The 17,148-nt window shown below is 32.3% G+C and overlaps 1 protein-coding gene across 2 annotated transcripts; it reads left to right on the top strand.

Moving 5' to 3' along the window:
* The first annotated feature begins 248 nt into the window (after nucleotides 1–248).
* Nucleotides 249–13,002, top strand: LOC130441270 (15-hydroxyprostaglandin dehydrogenase [NAD(+)]-like). 2 transcript variants are annotated; one of them, XM_056774868.1, is made up of 5 exons: nucleotides 249–395; nucleotides 2,984–3,110; nucleotides 5,862–5,968; nucleotides 8,465–8,802; nucleotides 10,473–13,002. In XM_056774868.1, exons 1-5 carry the CDS (start codon nucleotides 300–302, stop codon nucleotides 10,618–10,620), a joined length of 816 nt encoding a protein of 271 aa, XP_056630846.1. In that variant the 5' UTR covers nucleotides 249–299; the 3' UTR covers nucleotides 10,621–13,002. The 2 variants fall into 2 exon arrangements, with proteins under 2 accessions (XP_056630846.1, XP_056630847.1); XM_056774869.1 differs by having other exon boundaries at nucleotides 257–395; nucleotides 5,865–5,968.
* The last annotated feature ends 4,146 nt before the right edge of the window (nucleotides 13,003–17,148 follow it).

Genomic DNA, 17,148 nt, shown 5'->3' with positions numbered 1-17,148 from the left:
GTAGTTTCCGATATACATGTCGACTCAGCTAACCGTGCTATATAATATATTATTCTAAACTACCTTGTATGTAAAGCAAAAACAAAACAAAAAAGATTTTCCTGAAGTTGGAATATTTTGTAGTAACTCCAAATGCTGGATAAAATAAATAATACCTTTTATCACACTCTTTAAGTAGAAAAGATTATAATGAAACATTATCTAATCAATTATCTAATTATATATGCATTAACTTTATATTACATAATGTTTATACAATTTATATATTATAAGTACATCAAAATAAGTAGAATAAAGAGATGTTTGATATTCGTGATAAAGTTGCCCTAATTACTGGTGGCGCCTCAGGTTTAGGATTAAGTTATGCAAAGGAACTGTTGCGCAATGGGATTAAGGTAAATCGAAAAAATATCGACACTGACATAGTTTTAAGTAACATTATACCTATAATAAGTTAAACCCCTTGTATCGTCATGGCCCCCAGCCGAACCCAGTACATCCAAAAAACTTGTGGCAAAGATGATTGTTCTCCAAGAAACAGTTTGAGCCCAATCGTTCATTTATATGAATAACATTAAATAAATTTTGAACTTCTCTCAAGTTATATATGATTATAGAAAAGATTATTCACCGAGATTATTTTCTCAATGCCCAGTACAGTGGGAGCTTCTAGAAGGCTTTTAAAAGGGATACTCTCTATTATGGATAGACAAGGTGTTTTCTTTAAAGGGTTATCGTCACTGAAATGAAAATGCTTACCTAAATCGTGGCAAATTTTCTCATAACAAATTTTCCTTTCCTGTCCTCAGATGAGAGCCAAAAAATTCTTCTTCTTTCTTAGCATTACTTTGTTTTTTTTAAACGTTCATAGTTGCAAAGGGTTTTAGTTTTCTGGATAAGTCTATTTGGTTTTTCCATATAGTGATTTCCATTGATTAAATGTTTCTGGTTGATCTTCTAAGCACAGCAGTTCTTTGACGCATTTTTGGAATCATCTCCCAAAGAGAGATAATCTGAAACAAGCTAGTTGGTTCATGTGTGACAAGCTCTGGCCATTGTATTTCGGCTTCATCCACGAACTGAGGGCAGATTGTTTGAAGTGATTTCGGTTTAGTAACAAAGAATCAATTATCCTGTTAAATTTTTATTGCTGAACTCCCAAACCCAGGACAATCCCTGTCCTCGGGGCAGACAAAGCGGGACACGGGGCAAGCGAATGGAAGGAACTGTCCCGGAAATCCAGGATGATTCGCAACATTTTTTTATCTTAAATAACACGAACACAGTGTTTTGCAAGGCATAACAATTTTTGAATTATTTTTTTAAGACTTTTATACGAATCTTACATATGTTGTATCTGGTTGGTCTATGTGTCATGATATTGTCAAGCATAATTTGATGAAAACATCAGATATCGTTGTCGCACACTCTGCCAATTACCTTCATAAGACTGATGTAATGGCCGGGTAGATTTAAAAGCTGATGTCACATCTTGACAAATGATAATGGAGATCACGTCTAAAAGAGCAAAATGTTTATATATTAGTTTGTAATACAACTTACGTTCATCACTAAATTTTGTTCTACTCCTATTAAATATTTAGAAGATGTAATATCAATGAAATAAAGAGCTTTTGGATAGATAAGTTTTCTAATAAATGATAATCTACTAAGCTTAAATGTGTTATTAAAATTATTGTTAAACAACCTAACACGAAACGAATAATCTCTTTCCTGATTCCAAAGGTTCAATCAATCTGTCCACTCCCTAATATTCTACAAAAAAAGGAAAGTTTCAAACAACAATAATTAAAATAAAAAAGGATTACTTTAAAGGACCGTGGACACTAACTCTCTCACTACTGGCGTTAAAATAAATATAACAAACTGACAAAAACCCAATTTAGTGCCTATACTGGGTACATAATCGATTTGATAAAACCAAAATCTTCACTTCATTTCACTCCTTCAACTTCAGAATATTTCGAAAAGCTATCGAGGTAGCAAAACGTCCAAATAGCTTAAACACAAGAAACAATAGCTAGAGATTATCATCAACTTGAACATCATGAACATAATTATATTCATCATCATTAGACTCACCCCTCCCCCCAAACACACAATTGTTACCATCCCGCCAATAATGCATTTTTCATGCATTATTTCCTTCAAAGTCAGTAAAGAAAGCGTTAGTTTTCACCAGGTTCTCGATGGTAAGCAAATTTTGTTTTATTTTAATTATTATTTTTATTATTGAAGCTTTTCTTTTTGGTACAATTGCAAGAAGTAGACAGATTCAGGCCTTAGAATCAATCGAAAAGATAATTTGTGGAGCAAGCATATTGATAACATGGATTTGGATCACTTTTTACATCGATGAATAAAAAACCACATTAACCTGCCTCTTAATAATGACTCCGAATTTGCAAAAATCCGGTTCAATCAGAAAACCTAGTTCATTTTTGCATAAATTTTCGTATGACTGTGCTTAAGCTTTTCCCACTGGAGGAAAATTTAGTATATAAAGCTAGATCAACTTAGTAAGCTTTAGTTTACCTTCGGTCTCTGAAGACGATTATTTGGTTATCGAAACACTGACAGTGTAATTGTGTAGTGTAGAAGCGGTTGTAAATAATCGGTATATATATTTCACACTGTGTCTACGGATAGACATACCTGATGATTGTAAGTAAGGCTGGCATCAGGGACCATCTGATGGTGCATTTGATTATTCGGACCAAGTAACAGAGCTAGTTAGTGTCATCATGCCAACATGATGGAATAGCAAGCCATTAGAGTTGTAGAATCGAAAAAAAAGTTAGTTTTACTTCTTCGAAAAAGTAAAACTGTGTTTTTGAATTATTTGAAAAACGAAACTTAGTGATTTAAAATATTTATTGATACTTAAGTTGTTATGAAGATAAAACTTATTTCTGTACGGATAATATTGTGATATTAGTTTGAAAACGTTTTTATTTTTAAGGCTGTGACAATATCAGATATAGACGATAAAGCAGCGGAAGTTGCATTAGCTGAAATTGAAAACGAATTTGGAAACGGAAAGGCAATATTTATTAAGACGGATGTGTCAAGTAAAAGCGATTTTGAAGGTAAGATGCATATGAGTATATGTTTTCACATTTTCTAGCAATAATCAATTAGAATAAGAATAATCAAGTGTATTAGATTCATATTTCCAAAGGGGAGATATTTTTCAACATGCACTAATTCAACTCTTTTTTAACAAATTTCGTAATCACACATTAACTGTAGAAATCTACTCAGAGCTGTTCAAACATGAATTTAAATAAACCTTCGTTAGGTGTAATATAGTGACAACTCTTCTTTTTCAAATAAATGATGATCCATGATAGTTACTTTTTTCTCTCTTTCATGATCGAGGCTGCGCTGAAGGGGAATACTTGTTACTCTGGATGATGTGACCATCAGCGTAAAAAAACTGACATTGAATTAATCAGTGTTGATTGTCTTTTAATGACGCAATTTGTGGAGGATGAGTTCCTAGATCCTTCACCAAGACAACATAAATATTCGAACTTTATGTGTGAAACCATTTCTCACAAAATGACATCATAGTATTCGAATATCCATCGTACTTCCTCTGTATCTTTTTCCTATTTCTCAGGGGTCAATTCGAGGAGAAATTGAAGGAGAAAAATTACGAGTAGTTAGTTAACAGTGTCAAAAGAATATGGTGGCTGGCCCACATACAGAAAATGCCAGATTTTAAAGCAGCAAATATGATGGACATTGAACAAGGAGGAACAACAAAAATAAAGGAAGACTATAAAAAAGATGGTACGCAGAAATGATGGAAGACCTTAGATAGAAAGAATAATTTAGCATTGGGAAACGAAAACAAAAAATAGGGAAGAGTGGAAGGGATCGCTTTCATGCTATGGGCCTAAAAGACCTGCGTGTAGCACCTATATGCATATATATATATATATATATATATATATATATATATATATATATATATATATATATATATATATATATATATATATATAGTTAACAGGGATTATTAATACTAGGACATTGATGTAACGCGAAAAGAGTATTATTATTTCAGTCTGATAATCAATTTTCACTTTGTATAATTCACTCACCTTTTTTTATAATTAATTAAACGTGTAATTTGATGGACAGGACATTCGCAGTGTATATACTCTGATGTTTCCATGGCTTGCTGGCAGAATCTGCAGTTGTTGTTCTCTGCCATGCCAAGCTTCTCAGACTTTTCATTTGATATGGTTATCAATCTTTCGGATTGGCTTAGTCCTGGAGTGTATTTCCAGTAAGATTTGATTTTTCGCAGATTTCTAGCTTTATCAATTTTAGATTTCTTAGGTAACCTATCAAATTTCCTAGCTTTAATTTTTCTGTCTGGATTATCCTGTAGGAGCTACAAATGCTTTTTTTACTATTAGGTGAAGAGAAGGGAAGATGCGTATGTGATCCTGGGTTTGATGATTGTTTGGTATACTCAGTATACCATCTTAGTCTTAAGTCCCATTGTTTTGCCAACAAGCTTGCGACTAGTTCACATGGTCGCAGTGGTTTTCGAGTTTACTTTGTCTAGATGATTATTTCAAGTAAGTGTTTTAACCAGGATGACTCCTAGATACTTTATTTCATGGGAAAATATTACTCAAGTTCCATTAAGAATAGAAACGTATATAGTGTAGATATATACGGAGAACTATATCTGTGTATATTAAGTGTCATAGAATGCGATAAATAGAAGTGGCGCCACAATAGCGTTAGTAAAAATTTTTAGATTTTTAAGGTTATATTATCTAATAAATGTGGACTACAACAACAATTGAAGTTTTTAATGTCGTTCTGTGACTAACTACCATAGTTAACAAAAATATTAAGTATTCAACTCCACATATCTCAATTCGCTTACGTCATATTATTCACTGTACGCACGAGCGTCATTCTGGTGGGTTTTAAACTGTGATTTACGGCGTAAAACTGAACACTTCTTTACCCACATATAAGATAGTTCTTCACACCTCTACCATTTATACCTCACACGATTTCATCTCAACTGCGCACACTTCACCCCCGTACAACAGTTCACAAATATCAGGCCCCAAAAATACGACGCAACTTTACTCTCTTTGCTTTAGGAAATAGTATTAAAAATCAACATAAATTTACTCTCTTCCTTACCGAGAGACAAGAAGGCACGAAAGAACAAATCAATGTTTAAGGTAATGATGATTTTTTTCGTTATTGATGAGATTGTCTAGCTTTATTGGGTTTTTAAATTTCAAATTATTAATTAACATTACTACCTTCTTGCTAAACTTCATGAAAGAATAAGGGAAAATCGGCCCGATTCCTATTAACTTCAGCACCTCAAAGTTAAACCATCCGACTTACTTGTCGGATCTTGCGCGATTATATTTCTATCTGTTTTCTGAGGGGAAATCTATATTACAAGGAACAAGAGTCCGTTGAAACTAAGGAAGAGAAAGTAGCGTATATTTTGAAGGAGCTGACAGAAGAAGACTGGTCCAAGTAATGGAAGGATCGCACGAAGCGTTGGAGCGTAGGGGAGAGTTTTATATTGATTAAAAATAAAGATGCTCAAATTCAGAATAGAAAAGTTTTCAGCGCCTTTCTCGTTATTTAATATTTTCTCCTGAATAGTTGAACAAGTATTTAGAAGTACTGAAACAAATCAGTTTTTGATGTTTTGAGTTTGAGATATCAGATTGAAATTTTCATCTAAAATCCTTAAGAAGTTATAACGAAATATTGAACTAAGTTCCCAAAATTAAACCTTCCGACAATAAGATAATTATATTTAACATCTTTTTCAGCAGCGTTCATAAGAACTGTTGAACTTTTCAAGAATGTCGATATACTGATTAACAACGCTGGTATATATAACGATTTGCAGTGGGAAAAAGAAGTGGATGTGAATATAGTAAGAAAACTAATTTATCTATTATACGTCATAAAAATATTTTGTTTTTAATCAAAAAACGGTGGGATGAATTTATACTCACGATGTGTCTTACCTATGTGTTTTATTTATACACTTATTATTCCTAACACTTACACGCTCAAATATTCACTAATATTCATGTACACACTTACCATCTAATTTATTTGAATACACTTTTTAGTTCACTTATCATTGTCTCGATGTTTTTGTTGTCACCTCGACATCAAATTGTTGATTAACTACGGCCGTTTTATATATCAAAATTATATTTAGAACCCTCGAATTATCGAAATCTCTGGTTTGCCGTAATCAAACAAAAAGATCTTATTACAAATTGTCTTTAACAACGGTCACAATATAAGATAAAGGATACAGGTCACAAATAAAAAAGCGCATCTGCCACATTTTAGCTTAGATAACATATTAGAACAGGATCGGCATCGCAGATTCAGTGGGCAAGTTTGTAACAATATAGAATTCGATGGAAAGTAGAAGTTGTTATAAACAAATGAAAATTGGCTGCAACAGACCTAATCTATTTCTAAGAACGCATCCTCAAATCAGAGCTTGACAAACATAGTTAATGTGAAGTAAATAATAATTTCTCTCGGAATTTTGCACATAATTAAATACGGGGTGTTAATTTGAACACTCACATTAGAATTTCAAATGGGAAGTGACACATCATTTTGATAAGTGCTTAGGTTTCTTTCCCATGAATCACGAGAGCTGCTTTATATTTTTTTCTGGAAGGAAGAAATTAAGGGCGGAAAATTTCCAATCTGAAGATAATACATTTATTCGAGAAAATATATAAATTTATATTTATCAACTTTTATAGATTGATGAATTTCAGTAACTTCTATGTATTCTAAAATAAATATTATAAAACAAAGTTTTGAAAAATCAATGGGCCAAACAACATTTGTAGGTCTGATTGTCGATTCATTTCATCTGGATTACAATTCTACAATCAAACCTATTGGTTTGGAATTATGAAATTAATACGTCTTTCTCTAGGCTAAGCATGATCGACCCCCTTGAATATATTAACCGGCTTTTTAGAGTAATTCAAAAAGTTTAGACAAAAAAAAATACGACACCCCGTTGCTTTCACCTTTCAGACAGTACACATCATTCGCTTACCAATTTATCAATTACTTTAATGGCCTTTATGTCCGTTTTAACATTCCTTAGTTCCTTTAGGTTCTTAGTGCAAATTAGTGAGTTTTAAATATAAATCAGTGAACTAACAGTTTAAGCAACCTCATTATCACCTCATAGTTAGGAAATAGTATTAAGAACCAGTAAACAGCACCTAAAATCGTCACGGTTAGGTCTTCTCATTAATTTTTGTTGTTTTAAATTATTCCTTCTACGTAATAATCAAACTTTAATGAATATTTCGGGAGATCTATTTTATTATCACTAAAACGAATGTTCAAGTTTTTTGTACTAACTAGGTGGTAAATGTGCTACTTGTGGGATTGTGGTGATAAAAGCAAAGTATAATATTTTTAACATAAATTTTGAGCTTTCGATCAGGGATTAAAAATATGGTCAAAGTATAATGTAAAAATATGAACATTGTAGGTATATAAATATGAAAATATTAAAAATTACTAATATTAATGAAATTGAATATATATGATTCAAAATCAACATTCGAAATGACAGTAGTTATAAATATTGAGTTAGTTTAATTTTATAGGTTACATTTGTTTTGGGAATTGAAAAACATGCATCCAATTCAAAGTTCTGATAAGTCGTTATGAATGACGTTGAATTTTTATAGGTTAAATTATGAATGAAATAGAATTTTTATAAGTTGAATTATAAAGGACATTGATTTTTTATAAGCTAGATTATGAATGATATTGAACATTTAGATTTGATAAGGTCGTTATGAATGAATTTTCATCGATAAACAAGGTTAGGTTATGAATGAATGAAATTTCATTTTTTATAGAATTAGTTTTTTCAAAATCTAAAAGAATTATATTAAGGTTATTCCAATCATCCTAACCTAACCTAACCGATTAGATTTTTAATAATATCTTGATCATATTAAGCATCGTTGGTATAAGTGGATTGCTGGAAATACTATAGATTCAATTAAAATTCAATGCTACTCTCTAATTTTGTTTTTAAACAAATTATTCATCCTACTTTTTAATCACCTCTAGTGAAACTGAAATTTGAACTGTAATTTAATGTTCGTTTTGACATACAATAAGCAGTTCTTCTCAGATAGCTAATACTGGTTTTATAGTTATAGGTTTATAGATTGATAATTATATTGTGTATTTAATATCCTTTCCAGAACATCACCAATGTTTTATACTTCTGGATATAGACATATTCGTTTTCGTATAGATCTAATTACAATGTTTTACATTAACTACGTGAAGTGCAAGGCTTTACTACCTCCCAGTATACTCTATTAGTTTAAGGATTTAAATTTATTATTTACAGAGAGGAACCATTAACGGAATTATTCTAGGCCTGGAGCTGTATCTCAAAAAATATAAACAAGGAGATGAAGCTGTTATCCTGAATACATCTTCAATTGCTGGTATTAGGCCTGGTCCTTGGATGCCCATTTACGGTGCCACTAAATTTGCTATAGTAGGTATGACGCTCTCTTGGGGCGATGAATTCCATTTCCAAAGAACCAAAGTGAGAGTTCTAGCTATTTGCCCAGGAGGTACACATACATCCTTATTCAGAGTGGAACAATGTGCTTTACATCCGGATTATATGGAAGCGCAAAAAATGGCAAGCGAAAAAACTGGACCTGCTAACAGACAAAGGTATTCTATCAAATATCAAAATAGTCTTATCGCCCTAAGCCTATCATTCAGTAGAAAACACTTGTGATACATCGGTGAAGATATTGATAATATATTTCATTTTATTTATTAACTTAAATCAAGGTTTGTTAAAGTGTACACCTAAATTCAGATTTTTTTCTTCTAAAATCATCAACTTTCTTGTTCTTTATACATATAATTAAATTTTCTCGATTTTTTTCTAAAGTAGCCTGAATAGATTCAAAAGTTACAGGGGGAAGAAAAATAGCCTAATAAACAGTATAACCTATCTAACCTCGTTACAATGTTAATAACACTTAGATTCTAACAAATTAGAAATGAAACTAGTTAGCTACATTGTCGGAATATAAAAACAGTCGATTTCAAGCACGACCGGTAAAGAGATTGCAACTATTATCGTATGTTATATGCTTTGTTTACGAATAATTGGTGTCCTTAACATCATTATTAGAGTAGTTAATGAATACAAAGATTTCGTAGAGCCTATCCAATAAAGCCTTAAGCTAGTACAAAAAGTAACAATAAAAATGTATTAACAATATATATAATGCGCGCGTGTACTTCTCACAGTGGGTAAATGTTAAGCTTTCGTACCTACACTGGCTATAAAGAAATATCGTATATACTACACGGGACAAATCAAGGTCCTGTCTGAAGCGAAGACGAAAATAAAACTTTCACCTCTTGTAGTGTAATACACTATTAACTTTGCTAAACCCAACAGGAATACTAAATACTGCAATTGAGGCAAACTTAATAACAACTATCAAATTATATCGAGCTAATTAGATTCCAATAAGTTATGAACAAATTTACTCGTAGATACATTATTATAGTTTTGTGACTACCATTGCCAACTTAACACTAAATAACTTAATTTTAGCGCGTGACAATTTAAAACTAAAAATTGCAGATGTGGAGCTTTTGCTAATATAAGTTCTGTTATGGATAAAAATAACTTATTAGCATGAAAAAACATTACAGTACACTAACAGTTCCATATAACCAGAAACTGGTTTTGATAAATACCATAGACTTTGTGTATTTTCCAAATGTCTCCACTCGCTATTCAATTCTGTTTGTATATATTATAACGGGTGGTAAGTCGCACGCTATTTTCCCATCATAATTTAATGTAGTGGAAACTATAGTGTGATGGGTACACGCTGCACGCCATCTAACTGCACCAATTATAATTTAATGTAATTGAAACTATAAGAGATGGCACCATGTTATAGATATTTATGCAAAAAAAGTTAAATGAAACTGGACAGATTTTCTATTACTGGACAAGTTTCTACAATGTTCTCAACTTATTGCAAGAGCACATATAAGGAGCTCCGAATAGTTAGTTGAAAATTCAAGATACGTGGCAAATAATAAAAGTATTCCGGGCGGTGAAGAAGAAATATCCTAGTGCAGTGTTAGTTATTATAGTATTTGACTAATTTTATGTTTAGTTTGTTAGACTAAGGCTAAAAATCTTCGATATGTTTTGTGGTGACATGCTTGCTGTTAGTAGAGGAATAAGAATAATATAACTTCAATAACTCGTTTTGTTACAGCACATACAATATTTTAGCCAGTAGTGTACTTCACTTTCCAATGTTTTCAATCTGTGTCGATGTAAATTAAAGTCTATTTTTTAGCTCTGATTTCGTCGCAGTAGAAGGCGTTAAACTTTTAAAATATGCACATAACGGATCACTATGGGTTGTTGAATCTGGAAAGCCAGCCTATGAATATGTATTTCCTGTAAGAGATAGTTTTAAAAATAACGTCGTAAAGGAAGTTTAAATTTGATCTAAACTATTTGTATTACAACTTTTAAAACTAAATTGAATGATTCGGAACCACATTATTTTCTGAAAAGTTTCTGATCTCATCTTGATGATATCAGCACTTATCAAGAAAAGTTGAGAAATATATTTGTGCATGTTTTATGATATTCTGACTAAAATTTCAGGCATTCTAGATGCTTAGTTTTTATCCGACAATCATATAAATGAGTTTTGTGAGATTTTTCTGAAAATAAATAAAAGGGAATCAATCTGTCATCAAACTTTTATTTATAAAAAACACACAAATGAAAGAGGAATTAGACACTGTCTACGGACACTCTGCACCATTATTTCGGACCGTAAAATTTTGGTCAGCTGAGAGACGTGCCCGTAACCATAGATGAACCACATCTTTTAGCAAACTCGAGTTCTCATTTCAGCGCCATCTCTTGATTCATGAGCACTACACGTACATGAATTGAATTTTGGCGGCATACTTCAAATTCAAATCTTTCGTCCAGTTATTTTTCGAAACAGTTAAATGGAATTGTATCAACCAAAACTATCACATCATTTTGGTTGATACAACTCCATTGAAATGTTTGGAAAAAAACTGGACGAAAGTTGGTCTTAAATATTCTCTAATTTCAATTATGGGGAGAATGGGGCTTCTGAAATGAAACAAGAAAATGAGACAAACCACAGTTTTTTATTATATTCGAAAAAATACAAAATAAGCATATAGATAAATACATGTACGTATGTATTTATAAGAATCATCATATGTCATCATGTAGAGAATGTGGATAGAGGTTTCGTTCTCTGCACAACAAAATCTGCAGGCTTCATTATCTAACGTCTTCAGATGTCTATCATTATAAAACTACCACTATACCGTTTTTTGTATTTTTTTGAGTGTTTGTATCTCATTATAAACAAGAAATCACCATCTTTTAATCTTTCATCTATACCTTTCAAAACTCTATCAAAATTTTTTATATAATTGAATAAAATTATCTTTATTTAATATTTAACAAATCAGTTTGCTTTTCAAACGAATTATGGTTATCACAAAAAAGAAATTTATAGTTGTTACATGCTTTAACTTTTGATAGTCCTACTGGAAGGTCTGGTACTTCATCCACAGCTTGAATAGTTGAGGGATAAGGCACAAATGCAGTTTCTGTGATAGAAAAAAAAAAAAGAAAATGCAGTATGCTTCTTAGACAACAGTTACATGTGTTAAAATTTAAAATTTTACATTAAACTTATCTGAGGGCGTATTGAAGCACTCACAAGTATGTTGACAAATATTTTGGGAAATCTAAAAGATCCCTAAAGTTCGTTCGAACAATGATGAACTATCTGAGAATATATTTCTTGAACTACTATAATTTTACCTGGCAAATTATAGCAAACCTAAACTAAAAGTTAGGAAACTCTCTCTTAATAGCAAAGAAACAGTTCAGTATTTGAAAAACAAATTTGAAAGTATTGAATTTTTTTATAGACAATTTTTGTTTGATTATCTCTCTCTTGACCACGTTAGAGTGGTACCACTGTCTTTGTTTTGCAATCTATCGAATGAACACAACAATTTCGTTCTCCACAGAGCTGATGTTCAAGATTCTTCGGTGTCTTCTAATTGACGTATAGTTCTTGATTTTTCCTCTCGAACTGATACTGGTTTTCCTCGTAACGATGCTGAAAGAATAAGTATGATAAAAATCAATCCCCCTTAGCGTCATTTGCAAAATGTATTTTAGCATGAGTCCTTTCGTTTAGATGTATGCATTTTTGCAACTTAGTTTTGGCCAATCTAGTACTCCTGTTCTCGCTACCAGAGTGTTAAAGGACATCCTAAAGGACAATAATCCCTCATTCTCTCTCGTTAGTACCGCAATTCTCTCACATAAATATATGAACGGCATCATTAGCAGAGTCTCTAAATACAATCAATTAGAAACCCTTTATGTTGAGTTAACCTTTAACCGCTACCTAGCGGTATCTCATCCCGCCGGTGTTGAATTTCCCGCCTTTCAAGTTTCCGTTGATGCGTACATTAGTAGCGCGCTGGCGGTCAATGGAATAGCGATTTTTTGAGACATACCGGGGAGTAACGTAGGTGTTGGAATTTTTGTTATTGTTTTTTATTTCTCGTTTTTTTAGGGTTTTTCTTTTATAAAGATGTCACTCACAGAGGGCGGGGCCATCGTCGATGCATCCGGATTATCCAAAATTTGAGGAATGGTACTTGAATTAACTAGAAGAAGACTATAATTTCATAAGCGATGAGGATGAAAGTTACGTCTCTGAAAGTGAGCATGATACAGAATCGGAGTAATCCGATGGTCAAAACAACCACCTTCAGCTAATTCTAGAACAAGAAGTCACAACTTAGTGAAGAGTTTATCCGGGTACGAGGTTCAGCAAAAGCATTAAGAGAAAATTCAAGCCCTTTGCAAGTATGGGAACTACTGTTTAGCGCAGATATGCTGCATGAAGTTGTTCATTGGACAAATCGTAAACTTTTTCAAATTCAGACAAAGTACAAGACCCAAGACCATTCACCATTGAAAGATGTAGATGTTGCTGAGATGAGAGCTTTTTTGGAGTTGCTTACATACACAGAAGTTTTTAAGGAAGGAAGAAAGAGTTTACAGGGTTTGTTTGCTACTGATGGCACTGGAAGAGATGTATTTAGGTGTACAATGTCAAGAAGGTTTGAAACTTTATTAGTCGCATTGAGATTTGATAATGACACGGATAGAGCAGAGAAAACGAAGGAAGATAGAGCTACAGCTATTTCTGATCTATTTAGGAAGTTTATTGATAATTCTCAAAAAAACTTTTCCTTGGGGACATTTGCTTGCGTGGATGAGAGCCTAGTGGGCTTTAGAGGCCGGTGAGGATTCGTAATGTACATGCCAATAAGCTTGCAAAATTTGGCATAAAGATTATGTGCCTCACAGATGCCAGAAATAATGCTTACATTTATTGTGAAAAAAGTTCGTATTGTCATGGATTATCAGCAAAAGAAAAAAAACTGCAGGTTCCCACTCAGTCTGTGGTAAGGTTAGTAAAGCCCATAGAAAAGACCAACATAAAAATGACAGCAGATAATTGGTTTAGCAGTTTACAACTTGTAACTGAATTACAGAGCAGAGGACTAACATTTTTGGGTACTTTGAAAAAGAACAAGCCAATGATTCCTCCCTCTTTTTTGGCAGACAAAAAGAAAAAAGTCGGTAGTAAATTATACGGATTCAAAGAAAACATTACTTTGCTTTCCTATGTTCCTAAGAAAAATCAGGCTGTATTGCTAATTTCTTCAATGCACCATTCTCCAAAAGATGACTCAGATACAATTACAATACGTCCAAGGGAGGTGTAGATAACTCGCAGATGGCCTACCAATGATGATTATGTGCTTAATCGACGCCTACATTTTGTATCAAAGCTGTAAGAATTAAGAACCAATAGATCGCTCCAACTTCCTCAAAATACTGGCAAAAAGTCTAATCACACCATTCATGCAACATCGATATAATGAAAACCTTAGATTACCAAGAGAGGTAAGAAGTTGTATGGAGCGTCTACTGCAAATAGAAGAAGAAACAGATCCAAATGCGGAAGACATTTTTTATTTGCCGAGAATGCGAAAAACCAATTTGTTTGGATCATGCTAAAAAAATTTGTAACAATTGTGTAAAAAATCGAGAAAAATAAGAAAGTACATATTTGCCTATATAGCATTCATACATTTATTTTGTTTGTTTAAAATGTTTATTTTAGCCTTTTGGTTTTATTTTTGCGATTATTAATAAAGCAAAAACAAATAAGGTAAGTTCAATTTTCGAAAAAAAAATGAGTAATACCACATATTATGTACAGCGGTATCTCATACCGATGGTAGTGAGAGTGTGAAAATTTTTCAGTATAGGGGTTAAAGGTTAAACACTCTTCTCTACAAACACGGATTCAATACAATTTCTTAAAGCTCAATCTTCACTTAAGATGTTGACCTAGATCTGAACTTGGAGAATGCACCCTGTAAAATTCTTGGAATTAAATAGAATAATACAAATGATGTCATTTACACTGATAACTCAATGTCTTCTAGATTTTTAGCCTCGAAATATCGTGTAAATATTATCAAGAGTAAACTTACTATTCCTAAATTAGAGCTTTGTGCTATAGCTTTCCTATCTCTACTATGCTCAAAACTTAGGAAGATTTTCTTTTCTAATTATAGTTATGAATCTTTGGGCCGACTAAGGGTTGCATTTAGTTGGTGAAACATAGGGCTAGTGATTTTTTTGTGTGTATCTCATTCAATTAATGGATTGACTTTCTGGGCTCAATGCTAAAAAATCCATTTTGAGTAAATACATTTTCAATATAATTTTCGCGCTGTTCCGTTTTCGGACCGATTATGTCGGAGATCTACGATTGTTCTAAAAGCACCAAATTTTTAATTCCAAACCCTGATAATTATTACATTTATTGTTGGGACATCTCGAGATATGCAGTCTCCTCGTTGGAGGAAAATTTACGACCTTTTAAACTTTTTTTAGTTGAGGAAAGAGATGATAGTCGGGCGGAGCCAAATCTAATGAAGCAAGAACTTTTCCAGCAGATTTTTGGACACGACACTTCTTATGTCTTGGAGGACTAGAGTATCGCCACTCCAACGATTGTTACTTTGTTTTTGTACAAATTGACGTGAACTATATGATGAACGCGTTCGTATGAAATATTCAGTGCTTCAGATATCCTTTTTAGCCCAATTCGACGGTCTGATAAAATCATGTCTTGAACTGCATCGATATTTTCGGGGACTGACACAGAAACTGGACTTCCCGATCGGCCGTCATCTTCAAAGGAAAATTTACCTCTTTTGAAGCTTGCAGTCTAATTTTTCACGTTGTATACGAAGGACATTGATCGCCAAGGGTATTAATAATATCTTCGTAAATCTGCTTACGTCTTAACCCTTTTAAATACAGGTACTTGATGATGGCTCGTGTTTTGTAAGGAGAGCAATAATAATAAATTAACTAAATTTAAATATCTGATTTTATCAGTATTGAATATTAGAAAATTTCCGACACATAAATATAGTGATATTGTTTTACCTGATGAAATACACGATACAGCAGGATATCATAGTGGATGTTACAAATTTTTTTCTGCAATAATGACAAAATATTCGTCGGTCTTATATGAATCTGCAGGTAAATATGTAAATATTATCTCTTTAATATTATATTACATATGCATTTTTTTATACTTGTTATATTAAATTTTTTATTTCTATAAATTATGTGATCTCACATATTTAAAATAATTATTTCGTATTATTTTCTCCAATGTATTTTAAATGGCAAGATCGATTATATTGTAAAATACCATCATCTATATATGACGTTTTGTTAAAATCCAATGAATTACACAATACTACTTTGGGTGAGGAATTTTTAACATTAAATGAATAATGTGTATGACCGTTTATGTGTAATAATATTAAGTATTTATAATAATTTCTTTTCGAGGCAGCGAAGAAAATGTAGAGGAGGACGATGTAATTTCGAGGGACGAGATCATTTCTGAGGAAGAGGGAGACGAATGATTAATTATTGGAAAAAATTTTTTCTTAAGTATTGTAATCAAACAATTAAGCTTTTGTAATTGAAGAAAAATATGTATGAAATAACCTGTATCATGATGTTTTATTATAAATACCTAACTTTACAAGATATTTTCTTTAGGAATTTGATTTGGTAGATTGTACCAACAATCTGGCAATTTTTTTTTTACTAAAAATTTTCTAATTAAAAATATAATCGAAAGCTAGATTTGTGAACACACATGTTTTTTTAAATAAAAAATTTGCAATATGCAAAAAACAGTGGATATTGTTGCAACCGCGCTAACCTTGTCAGAAGTTGGTTCTTCTACTTAAAATATATTAAATAACATAGAAAAAGTTGTAGCCTTGTGAAAGTACCTTAGTCAAAGTGGCGACCAGCTCTTAGACCATATTATAAACTAGGCCTAACAATTAATTTTGACCCTACAGGGCTCGTGAAATTATCTAATACGTAATATGTTCTGATTCATTAGTTGAACATTTCTGCGGTTTACCGTGAGAGAGCGCATCTTTTCTGGAACAGTGGTATGTCCCTATCCCTGCCACAATTATACGCTACTGAATCCTGAGTATGACGTATCATATTATTCATCGTTCTCTTATCTATGGAATATTTAAATGTTTCCAGCGTTTCACTTTTATTTCGGCTTGTACTTATTTGGATCATAAATTGTTATTGATCCTTTCAATGATCGTCAATCGTTTATAATCTGAAAAAATAATCTTCAATATTGAGAATTTCCTATTCCATTTCAATGTCACCTTACCTTCGTTCTAAAATACGGTCTTCATCTGATCCCAATTAATCGTCATCCTCTTTCCTTGCGTATTTTTTTATAAACTCTTATTTCAAAATTGGACATGTTTCCTCAAAGTACATTCCACTTACTT

This window comes from Diorhabda sublineata, chromosome 3 (assembly GCF_026230105.1).
Source record: "Diorhabda sublineata isolate icDioSubl1.1 chromosome 3, icDioSubl1.1, whole genome shotgun sequence".
In the NCBI taxonomy this organism is placed as follows: Eukaryota; Metazoa; Arthropoda; class Insecta; order Coleoptera; family Chrysomelidae; genus Diorhabda; species Diorhabda sublineata.
This window is presented reverse-complemented; position numbering and strand designations above follow the sequence as displayed.

What these genes read in the sequence shown, in the direction of transcription:
- LOC130441270 (XM_056774868.1), top strand. Translation starts at nt 300, where the DNA reads ATGTTTGATATTCGTGATAAAGTTGCCCTAATTACTGGTGGCGCCTCA. An exon ending in AAGTAAAAGCGATTTTGAAG is followed by an intron (nt 3,111 to 5,861) that starts GTAAGATGCATA and finishes CATCTTTTTCAG; the next exon opens with CAGCGTTCATAAGAACTGTT. An exon ending in GGACCTGCTAACAGACAAAG is followed by an intron (nt 8,803 to 10,472) that starts GTATTCTATCAA and finishes TCTATTTTTTAG; the next exon opens with CTCTGATTTCGTCGCAGTAG.